At 33.8% G+C, this 19,130-nt stretch overlaps 2 protein-coding genes across 2 annotated transcripts; both read right to left on the bottom strand.

Moving 5' to 3' along the window:
* Window positions 1-12,724: 12,724 nt before the first annotated feature.
* LOC110713401 (protein FAR-RED IMPAIRED RESPONSE 1-like) lies at window positions 12,725-13,707 on the bottom strand. Its single transcript, XM_021891855.1, has 4 exons — window positions 13,687-13,707; window positions 13,055-13,528; window positions 12,870-12,974; window positions 12,725-12,778 (listed from the first exon to the last, which is right to left on the bottom strand). Exons 1-4 carry the CDS (start codon window positions 13,705-13,707, stop codon window positions 12,725-12,727), a joined length of 654 nt encoding a protein of 217 aa, XP_021747547.1.
* Window positions 13,708-13,710: 3 nt separating this feature from the next.
* Window positions 13,711-17,644, bottom strand: LOC110713402 (protein FAR1-RELATED SEQUENCE 5-like). The gene is made up of 3 exons (XM_021891856.1): window positions 17,524-17,644; window positions 15,133-15,330; window positions 13,711-14,480 (listed from the first exon to the last, which is right to left on the bottom strand). Exons 1-3 carry the CDS (start codon window positions 17,642-17,644, stop codon window positions 13,711-13,713), a joined length of 1,089 nt encoding a protein of 362 aa, XP_021747548.1.
* Between the last annotated feature and the right edge of the window lie 1,486 nt (window positions 17,645-19,130).

A 19,130-nucleotide genomic window follows, 5' to 3' on the forward strand; every position in this document is an offset into this window, starting at 1 on the left:
AAATAGATTGTTATTCAAGCATGCATCCTTTATTGTATTCAACTTTGCTCAAGTTTTAATCTTCCATCAATCAAGCAAGAATCCAATTTTTCATCTTTCATTAATCCTTTCTTTAGTAATCTCTTCTCCTTTCCTTTAGTATTATTTATTTGTTTTATTGTTGCTTATTATTGTCAATATTATTAGCTTATCTAGTTGTTATTAATTTCATTGTTTTTAATCATGTTTTTTTATTTTATTAGTTTCTTGAGTTTATTTCTAGTTTTGATATTATGTTTAATCTCCCTTCTCTAGGATAAACTTTTAGCTAGGGGAAGGGGGTGGAAGATATGATTTGATATTGGATGAATGATGATGGTTGGATTGAACTTATGCCATATATTGATGAAAGACATGATTTTTATTAGCTTGGGATTATTGTTGCACTCTATTTGATGTTTTCTAGTTTATATGCATGAAAGTGATTTGAACTAGATTAGGATCATCTCTATTTTAATGATTGCATGAGAATGAGTTATTAAAGTGGAGTTTTTATGGATTGTGCTTCTTTATTCTCTTTATTTGATTGTAACTAATAGGATGCATGAGAATGATCCTTATTAGTGTAGACCTCTTTCATTGATTTGCCTAGACTATTGCATGAGAATGAGTTGTTTAGGTAGAATCTTGTGTTCTTTGGCATATGTTTCATGATAATCACCATTATTCTCCTCTTTCTAATCATATTGGACATCCCCGTATCCCTAGCGTCTTTTTCTATTGATTTTAATCATTATTTTCTTGCTTATTTGTAGTTTTATTGTTCTTACTCATCAAAACCAACAAAAACAATCCCTTTTCACTCTTGCATTAGTGATATTTGAATTGATGTTGAATTAGCGTACTTCCCTAGTGGTTCGACCCTTTACTTGCCACTAACTAGTTTAGTGTAGGTTTAGGCATTATAAATGACTTATTTGGTTAGGGTAGTAGTTTAACGACCTATCTAACCCGCGATCATATCACAAAATTTTTTTTTGCACACACAAATATTTACATAAAAATGAAAAATAAATGCAAGATAAATAAAGTCATAATAAATAGATAATAATATGTATATGCAAATATGTCTAATAAAAGAGTCAATTAGGCAAAGTTCTATACAAGTCAAAATACATAAAATACAGGTACAAACTACGGTGCTAGAGGACGGAGATGATGAGGGACGCCCATCATATCAAAAAACTGCGCAGTGCGAGGAGTATGCTCTCCACCACCTCCAGCTCCGGTTTCTCCAGGAGGAGGAAAAATCAACTCAGGACCCGTCCACCCAAGGTCGCCCTGATGAATCGATAGAGGCTGAGGCTGCTGCGATGACGAGCCGACCTCGTATATCCCACCACCTCTAGGAGCCGAGGTAGCCTCTCCCTGGCCTACTGGCTCAGCACGTGCATCCTCAGATGAAGAGCCCGAGCCCTCCACCGCCTCGGTTCGGGAAGCCTCAGATCGACCACCCCGATCGCCAAAACCAGTAGAGCGACACCTCGAGCTTGACCTTGCCGCCTCTCTCCGGACCTCGAGTCTCATCCGGCTACGAGAAGGGATGGCCTTGTTCTGCAAAAAGAAATTAAGTCAGAAGCAATCAAAATATATAGAAATGCAACAATATAAGAAATAAGGATAAAAAAGCTACCTCGTGGACAGTGTTGTCACGATGACACGTAGCTACGTTTCTCATCCGAATAAGCTGGCTCTGGAAGGTGTCTATACACCTTGCCATCGCAGTGACCACCTCGCGCGAGAACTGTTAGAGAAATAAAGTCAGTAACAATGCATGACGGATATAAACAAATTGCAAATAAATAAACTCACCCACAAAGCACTGATCCTCGAGAGCTGGAGGAATCATCTCCTCGATAGGCCCGTATGTCCCCTGGTAATGGATGGACATACGAGGGGGCACAAACTTAGTAGGCCCAGCCTGACAAAAAGGAAACCAACGTCAGTAAAATATCACTTGGGGGCTACTTAACGAAAGGTAAAAGATGAAAATCGTACCGCCACCTCCTAAGACAGGTTAGGGGCCGAAGCTAACAACGGTAGCAGCTCCTCCTCATAGCACCGCCCTAGGATCGCATGAGATCGCCAAGGGGTACTAGCCCTCTCTGACATGCAGACCAGCCTCGCGCCATTGACCATGTGACGTGGCGAAGAAGCAGGGAGGACGAAAACATTCGAGGAGTGCTGAATAACAATCCTCTCTCACAGGTATGCCGCCGCCCCATATGTCCCTAAGAAGTAGTGACGCTTAACAGTGTACTGCACGATTAATCTAGGGACAACCAAGCTGTTCCATAGCTGATACTACACATCAGGCTCCCGCGAAGAATGCCTGTGAGATAAGAATCTACTAAAAGCAATACAAAAGTGTTTAACTATGCAGAAATAATACCGAGAGGATCTGCTCTCGAACATGGGCGGTAGACACCCGAACGTGGCGGCCTCCCCAGTAGGCGCGCACGGGAAACCTGCGTGACGACGGTGTTGCCGGCGTAAGTGAAGGAAAGTACTCGTAGAACCAGATCTACAACAGACAAAAAATATCAGCAAGTGCTAACAAAAAGCTTAAAGCTAACTTTATATGAGATAAGTATACCTCTATGACTCTCTAGAAGCTGGATAGAGCGACATTCCCCGTGTAGGATCGGTGTCGACACGAGTCTCGTAACGCTCGAACAAAATCGGTGTAGGCCAAGCTAGCCCAATCATAAGTCCCGATCATGTGAAGATCGCGGACAACAAGAAGGTAGTAAAGAAGCACTCTACTACCCTTGTCAGGGAAAAACATCCATGAGAGCAAGATAAGCGCAAAGATGCGCACCCGCTGCTCTCGGGTGGCCGCATCATCCTCGAAAGCTGCCGCCAGAGTCGTTCGGCGAATATCCTTGGCGCTGAACTGTGATGACTCCACCTCAGCATGGGCTCGAACAACAATCGGACCCAGCAGATCATCAACCTCAGGAGAGTAGACGCTGATGTTGCTGTCAAACGGCAGCGCAGTAGAACTGAACTCCAGTCCCGTGATGAGACTGAAGTCGGTTGGAGTGATCATCATCTCACCCCAAGGGAAGTGGAAAGTGTAGATGGTGTCCCAAAAGAACTCCACCATGGCGCGAGCCACACGATAACCCCTGTTAGAAGAAATCATGGCCTCCTCGGCCTCGAATAAGGCAGTCAGCCCCCTAGACTCCCAGAGAAGTCTCAACTCTCTGTCGACGCTGATGAACATCCTATATAGATCGCCCAGAGTATCGTTGCCCGAGCCATGGCAACGTGTCCTATTAGCAGTAATCCCACGACGCACCCTCTCAGAAATGTGGTGGTCGGGAGAGAAGTACAAAGTCCACTAATGCCACTTAGGGAGGGGACAAAGAGAAGTGGATGGGTCGGCGTCCTCGTCTACGAGCTCATGCTCCCATCGTGTGTCTCGGGACTTTGAAACCGAACCTCGCTGTCTAGCCATACTACATTGTGCAAAAGCAACATAAATTAAGGTTCTATAGTATCTAAGGTTCGCCTAGCCGCATGATACTATGTTCGCAAAACAGAGTACGTAGTACTAAAACAGAGCACAATTTCAATTTGAGCATACGACATTTTTCAAGCATCCAAACAATTTCTTGCAATAATATGATAAATATAGTGACAAATTGGACAAGAATTTCTAGCAAAAACATCAAGAACAAGCCACATTGTCTTCCCGACCTTAAGAGGTCTAACAATGGTGATTTGTTCGTTTCTTCACCAAATTGAGTCAAATAAGTCTCAAAACACTCCCAAAGAAATATACCAACATAATAAAGCAATTTCATGACATAAAATTTGACAAACAAAACGAATTAAACAATTTAAGGTTCGAATTTTTTAAAAATTCGTGAACAAGAATGCCAAATTCATCAAAAACTGGGGTGAGTTTAAAGAAAACTTATAGAGATTGGGAAAGTAGGTGATAAAGCTTCGATTTGCAACAAATTTGAGCCAATTTGGTTGAGAAACGAGCAAGAACGAGGGAAACGAAGTTCCGCGGCAAATTTTCGAAGAAGAGCAGCAGCAACGGCGAAATGAGGAAGAAAAGAAAATATACACGGAATTCCCAACTCTAGCGCCAAACGATAGCTTTGGCGTCTGTTGATAGAGTTTTGCGCCTGGCGCTAGAATCCAGCGACTGGCGATAGAGATAAAACGTGGCGCCAGCAACATTTCAGCGGCGACAAAACTCTAAGTCACTTAGAACGGTTATTTCGACCTCTTACAGAAATTTTGGGTTCCTTGGTACGTCAGTTAGCCCCTATAACCAATTTGACATGATTTAGTAATTGGCTTGGTTACAATCGCATTAAGTGATCGACCTGATGAATGATCGTCTCACTTAGCTTAAAGCGCCTAAACATTGGCTCAGGCATCGACATAATGGTTCATACATATACAAAAGGCACTGACGTAATGGTTCACAACGCAAAGGGCACCGATATAATGGTTCATGATTCAGAAGCACCGACATACTGGTTCACAAGCAGCAAAAGCGCCGATGCACAGGCATAGCAAAAGCAAAGGATCGACAGGTGCAACAAATCGGTTACCTCCAGAGACGTGTGCTTGACGGTGCAAGATACGCGTTTCTCCAAACTCACTCAAACTGGGGGCTTCTGTAGACACCCATTTGTGTCTCCCAAAAACCAAACCCAGTGATGAGTACCTTTTACGTCGAATCATAATCGAATGAAGTGAAAGTGTGGAAAGTCTAGTGTTGCGGTTAGTTTTTATTTTTTTTCTTTTTCTCAGTTTTTAAAAAATCTATTTTAAGAAAACAGCCAATCCAGTTTATTTTGGTCCATTTCAAGGGTCCAATAATGGGGTAGTTGGGTCGGGTTTGAAATGAGCTTTCCAACGATATATTATAAGTCTAATTCCTATGAATAATGAGGAAGTTATGGCCAAATTACTAAACTAGGCCCGATTTAATATTTATATGCGGCCCAATGATCTAAAGGAGGGCCTAATATTGATTTATCATTCCTAATGCAATTAGAATTGATTATAGTCTTCTAGATTCTTCTAGAAGGTTCTTTTCATTCCTAATTTAATTAGCATTTATAGAATGACTTTAGTTGACTTTTAAAAGTTTTAATCAGAATAAAAGAATTGTTTTTAAGGAAAATACGATTTTGCCCTCTCGTACGGCTAAAGTTTATCAAATTAAGAAAATGCATGGAAATTTATTTCCAGCGTCCGACGACAGGACCAGTGCCTGGCTCCATACCTGGCGTCTGGCGCTAGACCTGCCGTCCGGCGCTAAAGTCTAACATTTGGAGTTACACGCGAGTTTGGCGCTGCGGTCGTGTTTTATTCTTTTCGAAATTTTGTGTCGTTTTTTATCATATCCGGTTGATTTTAATTTCTGAGGGTTTTGTCCCAAATCTCTGTTTCAATTATTTAACTTAATTGTTTGATTTTATTATTTTCTTTGAAGTTACTAACGTGTGTATTTTGTTATTAGAAAGAGGTACGAGGAATCCAAGTAAGTGCTTTAATTTGAAAATTTATAGGTGGTATTAAAAGCTCGTGCGATATTGATCCAATGATCCATGCAGTTATCGTGAACCCGTTAGCAGGAAAGTTTCCTCACAATTTCATTTATTTCATTAAGCTTTAAGTTTACATAATATAATTATTTTATGCCCCTTTTATACGTGTATGATGCATTATTTTGTTAAGTGGGGTTGAATTAGTGTTTAATTATAATTAAAGGACTAAAGGTTAGTGTACTTCATTGACAGGGAATACTTATGTGATAGTTTTTATCTTTGTCTATGGCTAGTATGTATGTAGTTGAATTGTTGATTTGCAATTTCTTTGTTGCACTCTCTAATTTGTTCTAATTGATACAGATGCTATTTGGTTGATTTCTTAATAGTCTTTTCTTGGATAATATTATTAGGCATGGAGCGTAATTTGTGATTGTTACTGTTAAATTAGTTTGACGTTAAAAGGAAAATTAGAATTGTTATTAGTATTAAATCTTTTGAACTTTATCTTTATTGAATTTAAAGACTGTAAACTGCTGGAGGTGCATGTAGCATTAATTTCTTATTGAAATTGAAAAGTCTAGTTGAAATCTGTTTTTTTTAGTAAGCAAAGGAAAAAGGTAAGATAATGCATAGAATATTTTGTATGTAATCCTATATAGTTTGAATCTCTAATCCTAGAATATTTAGAATGTTTTGTATGTGAACATATGAAATGTGGAGTAGCAATCTATTTTGTTTATCACAAATGTTTAATTAAAGCCGGTGTACAATAATTTAGTGAATGGCGGAAGTTGTGGAAACCAACAACTGCCAATTATGTGGTCCCGCACGTGCAATCTCATGATTGCGAAAATAAAACTGCCAACAAATTACACTTTCTCTCTCTTCCTTATTCATTCACTCACTAGCTTCTTTCTCTCTCCTCGTTTTTACTCTGAATTGGAGATTTCTCTCTCCAAAACTTCCGAATTCGAGTGTTTTCTCTCTCCTCCGTTGTTGATTTTTGAGCTTTTTCTTTCTTCTCTTTCACTGGTGAAGTTTTTATTTTCTTAATTCAGGTTCGTTTACTTATTTTTTTGAGATTTTTGTTAGTTTAAGTTGTTTTGATTCTTCGATTTTTAGGTTTTTTTTATTTTGATTTTGTTTTCGATTTTCGTAGTGTTTGATTCTGCAATTGAGAAGAAGATGATTACAAAGAAGGCTGTAGATGCTGAAGAAGGTGTGTTTACTTAAATTTTTCATCATTTTTTATAATTTTTCAATTGAACTTTCGCTTATATATGTCGAATTAGTAGTTCATGTTATTTTTTATAGTTTTCAGTTGATTTTTTATGCATATTATGATAATTGAATATTAATTTTGAAGTTATTATGTTTAATTTTGCTTTATTTTATTGTTCATTGTATATAATTGGTTCAAAATTTTGCTTATTATTCTTCAAATTTTGTATGTTAGATTTTAGTCAGAGAATGCTAATTAAACTGATTATTTGTTTAGGTTTTATGTTTTAGTTAGATTATGTGTATAGTAGGCATATTTGCATTGTGTTTGTGCATCTGTGTTTGATTAACATGCATATGTGCATTGCTCATTGTGTTTGAGTAATAGACATATGTGTCATTAATATGCTATGACAATGTTCACTTTATGATGTTAAAAGGGTGACTTTATGCTGTTAAAAGAGTCATTGTATGTTGTTAAATGAGTAACTTTTTCAGTTAAAAGGGTCACTTTTTGCATATAAAAGGGTCACTTTATGCATATAAAAGGGTCACTTTATTTATATAAAAGGGTCACTTTATGCATATATAAGGGTCACTTTATGCATATAAAACGTCACTTTATGTTGTTAAAAGGGTCACTTTATGCATATAAAAGGGTCACTTTATACTGTTAAAAGGGTCACTTTGTGATGTTAAAAGGATCACTTTATGCATTTAAAAGTGTCATTTATGCACATTATTCTATATTTTTCCATGAGTAATTTCTGAATTTGTAATTATTTCACTTTAATAATTAAATACAGTTGGTTCAATAGGTGGTTATCGTTATAAAATGCCTACAAAAGGAAAAGGAAAGCCTAAAGAGCCTGCTAAGGCTAAACCAGTACCAAAAAGGACCCAGATAGCTCCTGAGAAGAGCAAAGCAGTACCTAAAAAGGCTGTGAAAATTCCTGAGAAGGGCTTAATTATTTCTAAAAGTGACAAACCAGAGTCTGAGAAGGCCAAAATAGTTCCTAAGAAGGCCAAAATTGTACCTGAGAAAGCTAATACAGTGGAAGATTCTGATTATGAAATGCTTTCTGATTCTGATTATGAATCTTTTGTGTAGGTATACATATTTTTTTATTACATTTTTATTTATATTTTGTTTTTATTTTATATTGTTTTAGTAACATTTTCTTTCTTTTTTTTCTATTTAGGGAGCAAAGAAGCTTGATTGCAAGATGTAGACCCTATTCATTGGAAATTTTGCTGCATAACTTTAGTCCAGAGAAAAACAGGGTGTTGAAGAAATTGGTTTTCGAGGTTTATTACATCTTAAATTGAAAACTCTTCATCGTTAAATGCTACCTTGGCTTGTTGAAAACTTCAATGCTGGTAGCTGCATGTTTACCATCGCTACTGGTAAAGAATTTGTTGTTACTAGAAATGATATATGCGATGTGTTTTGCTTGCCTTTGAGTCATATTTGCGTTCCTGAACTTAATAAAAATTCTGAAGATGAAAGTGTAGATAAACGTATCATTCAGGCATGGAGATCTGATTATGGTCTTTCTAGTAAGCAACCTCGTCATTTGTCGAAATTGGAGTCTAGAATGGTAGATTTGGTTGATGGAGGGGAAGAATTTAAAAGGTGTTTTGTTCTTCAAGCTATGTCTAGCTTTTTAGCTCCTACTACTATTAGGACTGTTTCATTGAAGTTGCTGAAAGCTGTTGAAAAAGTTGATGAAATTAAAACTTTCGATTGGTGTTCATATGTTTTGAAAAAGTTAAAGAAGGCTGTTCAGAAGTATAGGGATAATGAAAATGCTCAAAATGTTAGTGGTTGTTTGCTGGCTTTGCAAATTATGTATTTTCATCGTCTAAATTTTCAAGGTGAAAAGGAAAGTAGTACTGTTCCTTTGATTCAACATTGGACGGATGTAAAGATTAAGAAGCAGATTAAGTTAGAGATCAAAGCTGGTGGTTATCGGCAGGGACCGTTGGATACTATTACATATCCTGTGTCACAGCTTAATTTTAGGGGAACTGTTTTTAAGCCAGCTCATACTTTGGGTTATGATAAGGGTGCTTCTACAAGTGGTACCACTGGTCGCATTGTTGCATTTGATCTTCCAGAAGGTATTATGACTGATGAAGAAATTAAAAAAATTTCAACTGATATAAGTGTTCTGTTTTCTTATATGTTTAGTTATTTTGTACAAAAGTTACCCATTTTGTGTACAAAAGTTACCCTTTTTGTGACAAAAGTTACCCTTTTGTGTACAAAAGTTACCCTTTTTGTGTACCAAAGTTACCCTTTATTTGCACCGAAGTTACCCTTTATATGCACTAAAGTTATCTTAAATATAAAGTTAAAAGGGTTACTTTATTCATACAAAAGGGTAACTTTTTTCATTTAAAAGGGTCACTTTATGCATTTAAAAGGGTCACTTTTAGCATATATTTAGATTTCCTACTTATTTTATTATTTTTATTTATAACATTTAATTTTTTTTTCTTTGTTCATATGTTTGTAGGTTGTTCATGAAAAGTTTCTTTTGTTTAAAAGAAATATGGATGTTTTATTATTTGTTCAGTCAACTGGTTTTCAAACCTTGAATGATCTGATTACTTCTCGCAGAAGTGTTTCCATATCTTTTGATGATTCTGTTTCAGTTTCTCAAACTGAACTGCTACTCTCTGATCCTCATTATCTGAAGATTTTAGATGGTTTAATTGATGAATGTAATAAAATGAAGTTTGTACATGATATGTTTCGCGGTTTTTATGAACCTATAGAAGGTAACAAAGATGTTGTTCCTGAAAAAGAACCTGCACAAGGTTTCAATGAAAATATTCCTAAGGATGATGACAATGGTCATGGAAAAATAGTTAATGAAGGCCTTAATGGTTCTGGACCTTCTGCTATCATTCCTGGTCCTACTGAAAACATTCCTGTCGGGCATATTGATCAAAATGAACCTCCTCGACGTATCTTCAGAGCAAATAAATCTCTATGCTCTCTGGACTGTGGACATGTAGGTGTGCAGGTGCCTTTTGTAACTCTTTTTGTAAAGAGAAATGCTCAGATTTTCAAGAATTTGCCTTGGTTACATTTGGAAATTCTCGATTATTGTTTGCTGAAGGATGTTTCAATGGATAGGAAGTTAACTGTCCTTTTTTATTATAATTATTTTTAATCTGTTTTTTTTTCTTATATTTTTTTGTTTTTTTTTAATGCTGATCTTATTTTTCATTGTTTTAGTGAGAGCCTTGTTACTCTTGGTATGAACTTTTTAATTCCAAGAGAAGACATGGTGTCCCTTGTTGCTCCACTCACGATTCGATGGTGCGTTATTGATTGCTTCTATCTGGATTTGAATTAGAAAGCATGTTTTCAGGCTACAGGTCCTCGAAAATTCTTCTTTGGTGTTAGGCAGAGTGTAAGTTATTTCATTCTTTTTTTTATATATCTTAACATAATTACTCTATATATATATTATTGAGATCTTATACTTTAATAGTTTGCATTCTTGCATGTTTGTGACAATATTGACAAAGGTAACATATCTAGTGCTGTTAAGGATTTGCACGACCTATGGGAAGGTTGGGTTAGTTATGAGAATCCAGAATGTGATATAATGGATGCTGATCTGGTATATTTATTCTAAACTTAATGTAATAAATCTTAAAGAGTTCTCTTTATGATATGCTCTATTTAAATCTCTTTTAATTTTTCTCTTTCAGATTTATTTTCCTGTTCTTATTGAGAATCACTACATTTTGTATGTTATTGATCATACAAAAGAGTTGGTATATTATCTTGACAACATTATCTGGACTGATTCTGCTCTTGTTTATACAAAAGAATTGTGTTCAAAGATGGTATGCTTGTGTTTGTTTTTTTTGTTATGTTATTGTTGATTCATTGTTTCCGATTTAACTTTTTTGATTTTAATGTATTCTAAACTTTTATATTTTATGTCAGTGTGTTCAAATTGGTGCTTTTCTTGGCAAAAGAAATCATCCAAAGAGTTCTCAGCTACCTTCTTATGGTTTTGAAGTTGTTGAGTTGGAATGGAGAAAAGAAAAAGTTGACAATTTGGACTGTGGGGTCTTTTTCATGTATCACATGCTCCATTTTGTTGGCAAATCGTTCAAATTAAATGAACTCAAAACATTAATTATCTATATAGTTTCTGTAGTTTTTTCCTTTCTAATGCTTTTATTAATTACAAATTGATAATTTTTTTTTTGCTGTTTTGAGATTAATGGAAGGAAATTTTTACGAGGAGAGATCTGTACCACATTGGTGCTGTGTGATTTGAATGAATCTAGGAACGATGTGTTGTCAGAATTACACAAGTTCAATGAGAAGAAGAAAGATCCTGCTTATGTCAATGGAATTGAAGAAAGATTAAAGGCTGCAATTGTTGTGAAGAAGAAGAGAGAAACAAAAGAAAGAAAAATGGCAGCAGAAGTAGAAGCAAAGGCAGAGGGAGAAGAGGAAAAGACCAAAGGAAAAAGGGCAAAAAAAGCATGCAAAAAAGTTTACTCCGTCTAAATAGTGAAATAACTGATAGTTGTTAGCTGATTAGGTCAGGGATTTTTTTTTAACAATGAAAAAACTTAATGTATGTGCATACATTAAATTTAATGATGTAATTAAACTTAGTTTAAAGTCTTTAGTTGTTTTTGGAATACTGATGTATGTGAATACATAAAGTAATTAAAAGATTTATTTTTATATTTTTTATGGGGTAACTTTTATGCAGATAGGGTAACTTTTATTTATAGAAAGGGTAACTTTTATTTATAGAAAGGGTAACTTTTAAGCAAGAAAAAGGTAGATTGTATTGTTAGAAATGGTAACTTTAGCTATGAAAAGGGTCACCTTTATGTAGAAAAAGGGTCACTTCTATTCATGAAAAGGTTCACTTTTATGTAAATGGTTTATTATGTGAAAAAGGTCACTTTTTTCTGTAAATTAAAAGGGTCAGGGGTTTTTTCTGTTTTTTATGGGGTAACTTTTATGCAGAAAAAGGGTAACTTTTATTTATAGAAAGGGTAACTTTTAAACAAGAAAAACGTAGACTTTATTTATAGAAAGGGTAATTCTAGCTATGAAAAGGGTCACTTTTATTTAGAAAAAGGTTCACTTTTATTCATGAAAAGAATTACTTTTATGTAAATGGTTTATTATGTGAAAAGGGTCACTTTTTTCAATAAATTAAAGGTTCACTTTTTTCTGTTAAAAGTGTCACTTTTTGCTTAAAAAAGGTTCATTTCTTTTGTTAAAAAGGTCACTCTTAATTTAAACGTTTAACTAAATAAAAATATGATAATAATAGTGTCAATCACATATTCATTAAACTAGTCACATAGTAAAAAAAAGATATATAGTTTTAGAATACAAATTACATTAATTTTAAAAATAAAAATGATCTAAAAAAGTTCCTAAAAGAGTCTCAAATTAGGTGTTTTAGATCCAAATTCTGAATGTGGAGGTGGCAGTGCTGGTTTTCTTTTTCTCTTGCTTTTTTCAAGACCTCCTTTTGCTCTCTTGCTTCTACCTTTTGTTACAGCCCTTTGTGGATCAAGTATTGTTGGTACACTTGTGCTTGTACTCGATGCCGAAGAAACATCATCATTGCTGTGATTGCTGTGTGCCACATCAGGAACATTAGAAGCAGCTTCTGCACTTTCTCTCTGGGAAGCACTAGCAAGTAAGTCATCCACCATTTTAAGACTGTTTCTGAAACTTTCTTCCATAAATTCTCTTGTTTCTTCATTTTCTTGACTCTTTAAGATTATATTGTAGTATTTCCTTATCATTGTTTGTCTCCATGGAATATATTAATGTGTAGGATCCTGATTCTTCAACCTATCCCATGTCTCTGTTTTTGCAAACTTAGTCCATCTTTTTGAAACATACTTGTCTTGTATTCTTGTTACTGAATGCAAGTGTAGAATTCAGATGCAATGATAACATAACCATCCAGATGCTTCAAAATTTTTGCAAGTACACCATACATTCTGGCTCTCATGTATATAGTTTACTTGATGTGTAGACCATGGCTTGTCTTCCAGGACTACCTGATAGAGTAGACATTCTTCATTTCTTCCAATCATTTGAACAGTTGTTGCCATAGAATATCCAAACTCCTCTTCAAAATCTCTAAAGAGTGACAAAGTGAAAACCTGTTCACCAAAATCGTTTAGCTACATTTAAACAGGTATAATTTATGTGTAAATTATGTACTTATCAGTTAACTTTTTACCTGAGCAGCATGTTTTAGCATTCCAGATAGTGGCAATGAAGTGAATGCTATTGACTTGCTACAGGTAAACTCATCATATTTCTCTGTGCTTCTCCAACGATTGATTGTTTTCTTAAATATGGTATAAAATTCTGTCAAGGTAGTTGCTTTACTTGCTCTGAATCCTATTGCATGATTAGTGCTTTCACTCCTTTGTGACGATAAGATTCCTGCTGAAAAGAAATCTCTACTAAGGGCAGGACACCATTTCTCTTTCAACTCGTACACTCTTTGGTACCAAGAGTGTGCTGTCAACTCATATTTCTGCATCATTTCTTGCCATTTTGCTTCAAATTCTAGTTCTGTCACACACATGTTTAAACACTGGTTGAATGCATACTTGAATTCTTTGTCTTTTTTAAGAGCTCCAAATCTGGTTATAGTATTTTGTTCCAAATGCCAGATATAAAGTTTATGCCTTGTATTAGGAAGCACCTACATTGAAAATAAAGGGGTCACTTTATGCTGTTAAAAGGGTCACTTTATCCTGTTAAAAGGGTAACTTTATGCATTTAAAAGGGTAACTTTATGGGAAAAGGAAAACATTATTGTCAGAATTTAAAATCTGTAAAATGTAAATATAAACCTTTTACCTGCTCAATTGCATTTGCCATTGCTTAGTCCTGATCAGTGAATATTGAAGTTGGTTTTTTATTCTCCATAGCTTTCAAGAATGTTTCTAGTAGCCAAACGAATGAATCTGTTTTTTCATCCCCAATAAAAGAACATGCAAACATACAATTATGCCAGGGATTATTTATTCCAACAAATGGAGCACATATAAGATTATATCTGTTGGTTCCGTATGTTGTATCAAAGACAAGCATATCTCCATATATCCTATAGTCTTCTAGCATCATTGATACTCTCCAAAAGATATTGGAAATTCTTCCATCCTTGCCAAACTTAACTCTAAAAAAGAAGTTTGGATCCTTTGATTGTTCCTGATTTAAAATGTTCACTAAAGTTTGAGCTTCTCCAGCCTCAATTTGTTCCATTCTTAACCTTGAGCAAAAATTCAGATGATCAACAACACTATGACCTATATTCTGTTCTCCTCCAGCCTCTGTAGCCATGTTATTGTAAGTGTCCATTGTAGTTAGACCTGAAGATTTCATTGTTTTTATTGCTTCAGCTTTTTCTTCTGTCATTTTTCTTTCAGAACGATGCAAATAATGCCACTGTGACCTTGTTAGCTCATGGTTATGCTGAATAACATGAGCCACTACCTCAAACTTTCCTTCTTTATTCACTTTTGCTCTTATGCATGCCTTGCAATTTGATCTTGTAATAGCTACTTGTCTTGGCTTTCTTGTTTTCACATTCATATCCTCTTCATTAACCATTTCAACTAACTTTGTTTTCTTGAAACCTGAATTTCTCTTTCCTTCAGCAGAACACACATAATTTTTCTCAGTTACTATTTTTGTGTGTGTGTGGTATCTAGTTGTATGTTTTTCGTACTGAAAACCCCAGTATAGCAGCATGTTTTTCATACAATTCCAAAATTTCTTCAAAAGTTTCTCTTACCACACCAAAAAATGAACCTCTAAGATCTAAACCAGAAGCATGAATTGGATTTGTATATGTTATTTAATACAAATATATCAGATTATAATCAGAGGCAGCATATAATTCAATTTAGAGAAAACAAAATGGTAACATTTGTTCGAAATTAGGGTCACTTTTATGCATGAAAAGGGTGACTTTATTCTGTTAAAAGAGTCACTGTATGTTGTTACATGAGTAACTTTTTTTAGTTTAAAGGGTCACTTTATGCATATAATAGGGTCACTTTATGCTGTTAAAAGGGTCACTTTATGAATATAAAAGGGTCACTTTATGCTGTTAAAACGGTCTCTTTGTGATGTTAAAAGGGTCACTTTGAGATGTTAAAAGGGTCACTTTGTTTTGTTAAAAGGGTAACTTTGTGCTGTTAAAAGGGTAACTTTTTGCATACAATCTAAAATGTTTATAGAAATTACCTTCAGTTGCATTTGATTTGGTTGTTTGTTCTGAAATTGAATCAATTGATTTGCCAGGAACCACTTGATATTCTGCATTATCAATTGGTTCTTCTGCATTCTCAATTGCTTCTTCTACAATCTCAATTGCTTCTTCTGCATTATCAATTACTTCTTCTGCATTCTCAATTGCTTCTTCTACATCGTCTACATTGTTTATATTGTTGAGGATTGGTACGAATTCATCTCCAAAACTCTTTGTTTCTTCTTCTTCTATAATTGATCGATTTAAATCGATTTCAAATTTAGTTTCAATTTGCCTCTGTTTTTTAGCAATTCGTGGATGAGATTGCAACAATTTGTGGTATCGAAAGTCGAATTTTCCATTGATGATCGAATTCTCCAATATTTGCGTTTATCGAATTCCTCAATTTGTAAGTTTTCTCACTTTCTCTACTTTAATTGATGATCGAAATTTTTAATTTGTGCGTTTTTCACCTTTTTTCTTCTCAATTGATGATCGATTTCTACAATTTTTTCGTTTTCTCACTTTCTCTCTCCGCAGTTCATGATCAAGAGCTGCGTTTTCTCACTTTCTCTCTCCTCCATTGTTGCCGCGTTTTTTTTGATTTTGAGGTAATAAATTTCGCGATTTTGTTTTTTTTTTTTTTTTAAAAAAAACCTATTAAATGAGTGGCACGTGCACAATGTCCGATGTACAGTAAAAATATTGTACACCGGGTGCATGCAAAATGGATTGTTTGTTTATATATATGTATGTTATCTTATTCATCTAAGAAGTTAATTGTCATTCCTTGTTATATAAAAAAGAAGTTATGTGTATCCCTTTGTGATATATGTAATTTGATGTGGGGTTGTTCAAATAGAAATAATTAATTTCTCTTAATTAGTGTTTCCTATAAGATATAGGAGTTATGAATATGGTGAAACAATTAATTAATGTAATTAGGGATATAGTGAATATTCATGAAATCTCCGATTTTGTATAATTTCCTAAATTGTTAGAATATATATTTAACATATGCGGAGTATATTTTATATGTGTTATATTTACCATTTATATCTTGGTATACTCAAAATAGTCTAGCAATTAGTTAGGCTTTAACTTAGTCAATAGTTATCCCTCGTAATAAGGGATTTAGTTAGGAGATTCTCTGTTAACTCTTAGCTTGTATATATTATGTATTTATGTTTGATGATAATGCAAACCTCACGAAATCAATTTCCTTCATAAATCCTACTTTATTATTATTTCCTTTTTATAATTCCTAGATGGCCTTGCATTAGCATGATGGCTTTGTCAAAGGTATAATACGCAAAATATCATATTCCAAATCTTATCCTATACAATAGGTGTTTATCATATATTCATATTGGTAGCATACTTTGATGAATCAAAGTACAATTTACTGCATATATACTCCGTATTTATTATGTGTGCTATATTGATGGTTAAACTGTTAAAATACTATACTCTTTATAGTTAGTTTTATGGTTATATAAATTATTCAACTTATAGAAAACTTGATCGTGGCAATGTTGCCTGTGCATATATTAATATAGATGCTTCCATTTATATGTTATATATTATAGCCTTGTGTAATCTACTAGACTTTAATACCACTATACAATATTATGAGATGGTTGATCAAATCTAATTATTAGTTTATCTATTGAAAAGAGGGTGAAGTTGCATGCTAATTATATACTCACCGTATGAATAGTTTTATAGTTCATTTCCATCCTCCTACAAAACTCATAATTTTTAATTATAAAGTTTGCTTCTATATACAATGGTGATTTTGCTTTGTTTTGTTCTATTAGAACTTCATCTTTTATCATATTTGTAATGAATTTGAAAAATGGAATATTATATCTTTTTCATAAATATGTAAAATAATGAAGTATGGTTTTCAAAAATATATATATTTGTAACTAAGTTGTACTCATTCCCGGAACTGAATGAGATATTGATGTATGATGGAAAAGAATAAAAAGAATGTTTGTTCACTTTATTGATTATGATTCATGAAAAAGTTCATAAGAAATGTAAACATGAGTACACAATATTCAATTAGTAAATGTTTGATACATGCATTGCTAAAAGAATTTATGGCTTAGAAAGAGAATGAATTTAAAAATTGTTGCACTATTTTTATACCCCCATATGCAAGGGTTAGGGGGAGATAGTGTTTATTACATTGTTTTTATGTAATCCTTGCACATGAATAATTAAATATGTTGATGGTCAGTTTGATACATACACTAGTCTATATATCAATGATTTATTTAATAGAGGTGGTCACATGATAATAAAATATTTAGAATGATATCATCTTGAAGATGGATATGAATAAATGTCATTACCTATATACTAGCTATAAATGTACATATTAAGTTGATATCCTAGAAGGACAAGATTAGTTGCTATTAAAACTAGCATACCTGAAGTGTGGTAGTCCAAAGGGTTACAATGATAAGAATCATTGGAAGATGAAATGAGCAATATTGACAATGACAAATTTGTGAAAGTGACACATTTTGATGCATATTCTGAAGAGATCATTTCTAGTACATTAAAATGTGTTATGGTTATATAAAGTATTCCAGAAGAGTATAAAATGTTGTCCAACAAGATTATCATGTATCAGGATTACATTCAATGCTCTAGTGGAGTATGAGTATTAGTTAATTGTCTTGCCAATTGTAGAAAGAAACACATTGGTGTACTTATATTCATGGACATGCATAAAGTACTCTAATAAGGTGATCACCAATATTATAAAACTGACCATAATTTAAATACTAAAGGAAAAGTGATTGGATGTGATAATTAATAATTAGGCTTTTCGGGATTTAATAAATTCCCGTCATGAAAACTTGAAGTTTCATTTAATATGAAAGAAATAATGTGCTGACGGTCTCTCAATCATGTTAAATATATGAAATAAATTGAATGGCAAGACATAACATTAAGATTGAGATATATTTAAATTGTGATTTTTAATAGTTTGTGTTAAAAAGAAAAGTTCAAGAGATAATATATTGGTTTTTCTGAATTATTGGTGACCAGAAGTTCACTAGAATAATATATATGTTGACAAATATTAGGTGACCAGAAGTTCACCACGTACAAGTTATATGTGAAAATTTTAAGTAACTAATATTACTATCAATGTTTTACTGATCCCGAAGATCACCACCTAGTGAAATTACAAGAAAGTTTATATTTGTATAACAATTCTCTTGATTGGGGCTATTGTATGTCAGCACATAAGGAATAGAATAAGAATTTAGCAACTGCACAATTCATTACCCCCTATTAATATTAATCTCTAGAAGAGAACAAAATTTCATTATTCTCCAGAAGAGGTAGATCTTTGTTGAATATATATCATTATCCTACGAGATGAAATTTGATGCACATGAAATTATATTCCAAGTTGGTGAAGAATTGCCCCAACATTTGAAATATTTTACCAACTTAGAGGGAAGAATTGAAGTAAGTTGGCAGAATTATAATACTATAAATAGTTGATCCCTCTAATGATACTTTGTAAAGTTACATGCCAACTATTGTATTAACATATGTTGCACATCTATGATTTGATTTGTATACCGTTATGACCCATCGAGAGGAATAGAGAGATATATTTTGATTATAGTGATAATGATATTATGTGCATACATTAAGATAGATCTTGCCAATTTACTTTAAATCATTGCACCTGAAGTGTAGTTTGTATAATCGGTTCCAAAAGAAATATGCGATGTACGGCAAGATAGTGCAGTTGATACTTTTAAAGTATAATAATAGTATATTAATATCATAGTGTGAGAAACACCCTTGATATGTGGTACATATATCTAAATTATTATAATAGATGGCCTATTGTGTAACAAAAGTTATGATGGTACCAATGAGAAATGCATTCAGATATCATAGTAAAATAGCATGCGAAATATACGTTATAAGAATTTTATGATACCGGTACATAATGGAACCGATGAATAATATGCATATGCATGATAGAATGGACTAGTGAATAAGG

This window comes from Chenopodium quinoa, unplaced genomic scaffold (genome assembly GCF_001683475.1).
Source record: "Chenopodium quinoa cultivar QQ74 unplaced genomic scaffold, ASM168347v1, whole genome shotgun sequence".
Classification (NCBI taxonomy): domain Eukaryota; kingdom Viridiplantae; phylum Streptophyta; class Magnoliopsida; order Caryophyllales; family Amaranthaceae; genus Chenopodium; species Chenopodium quinoa.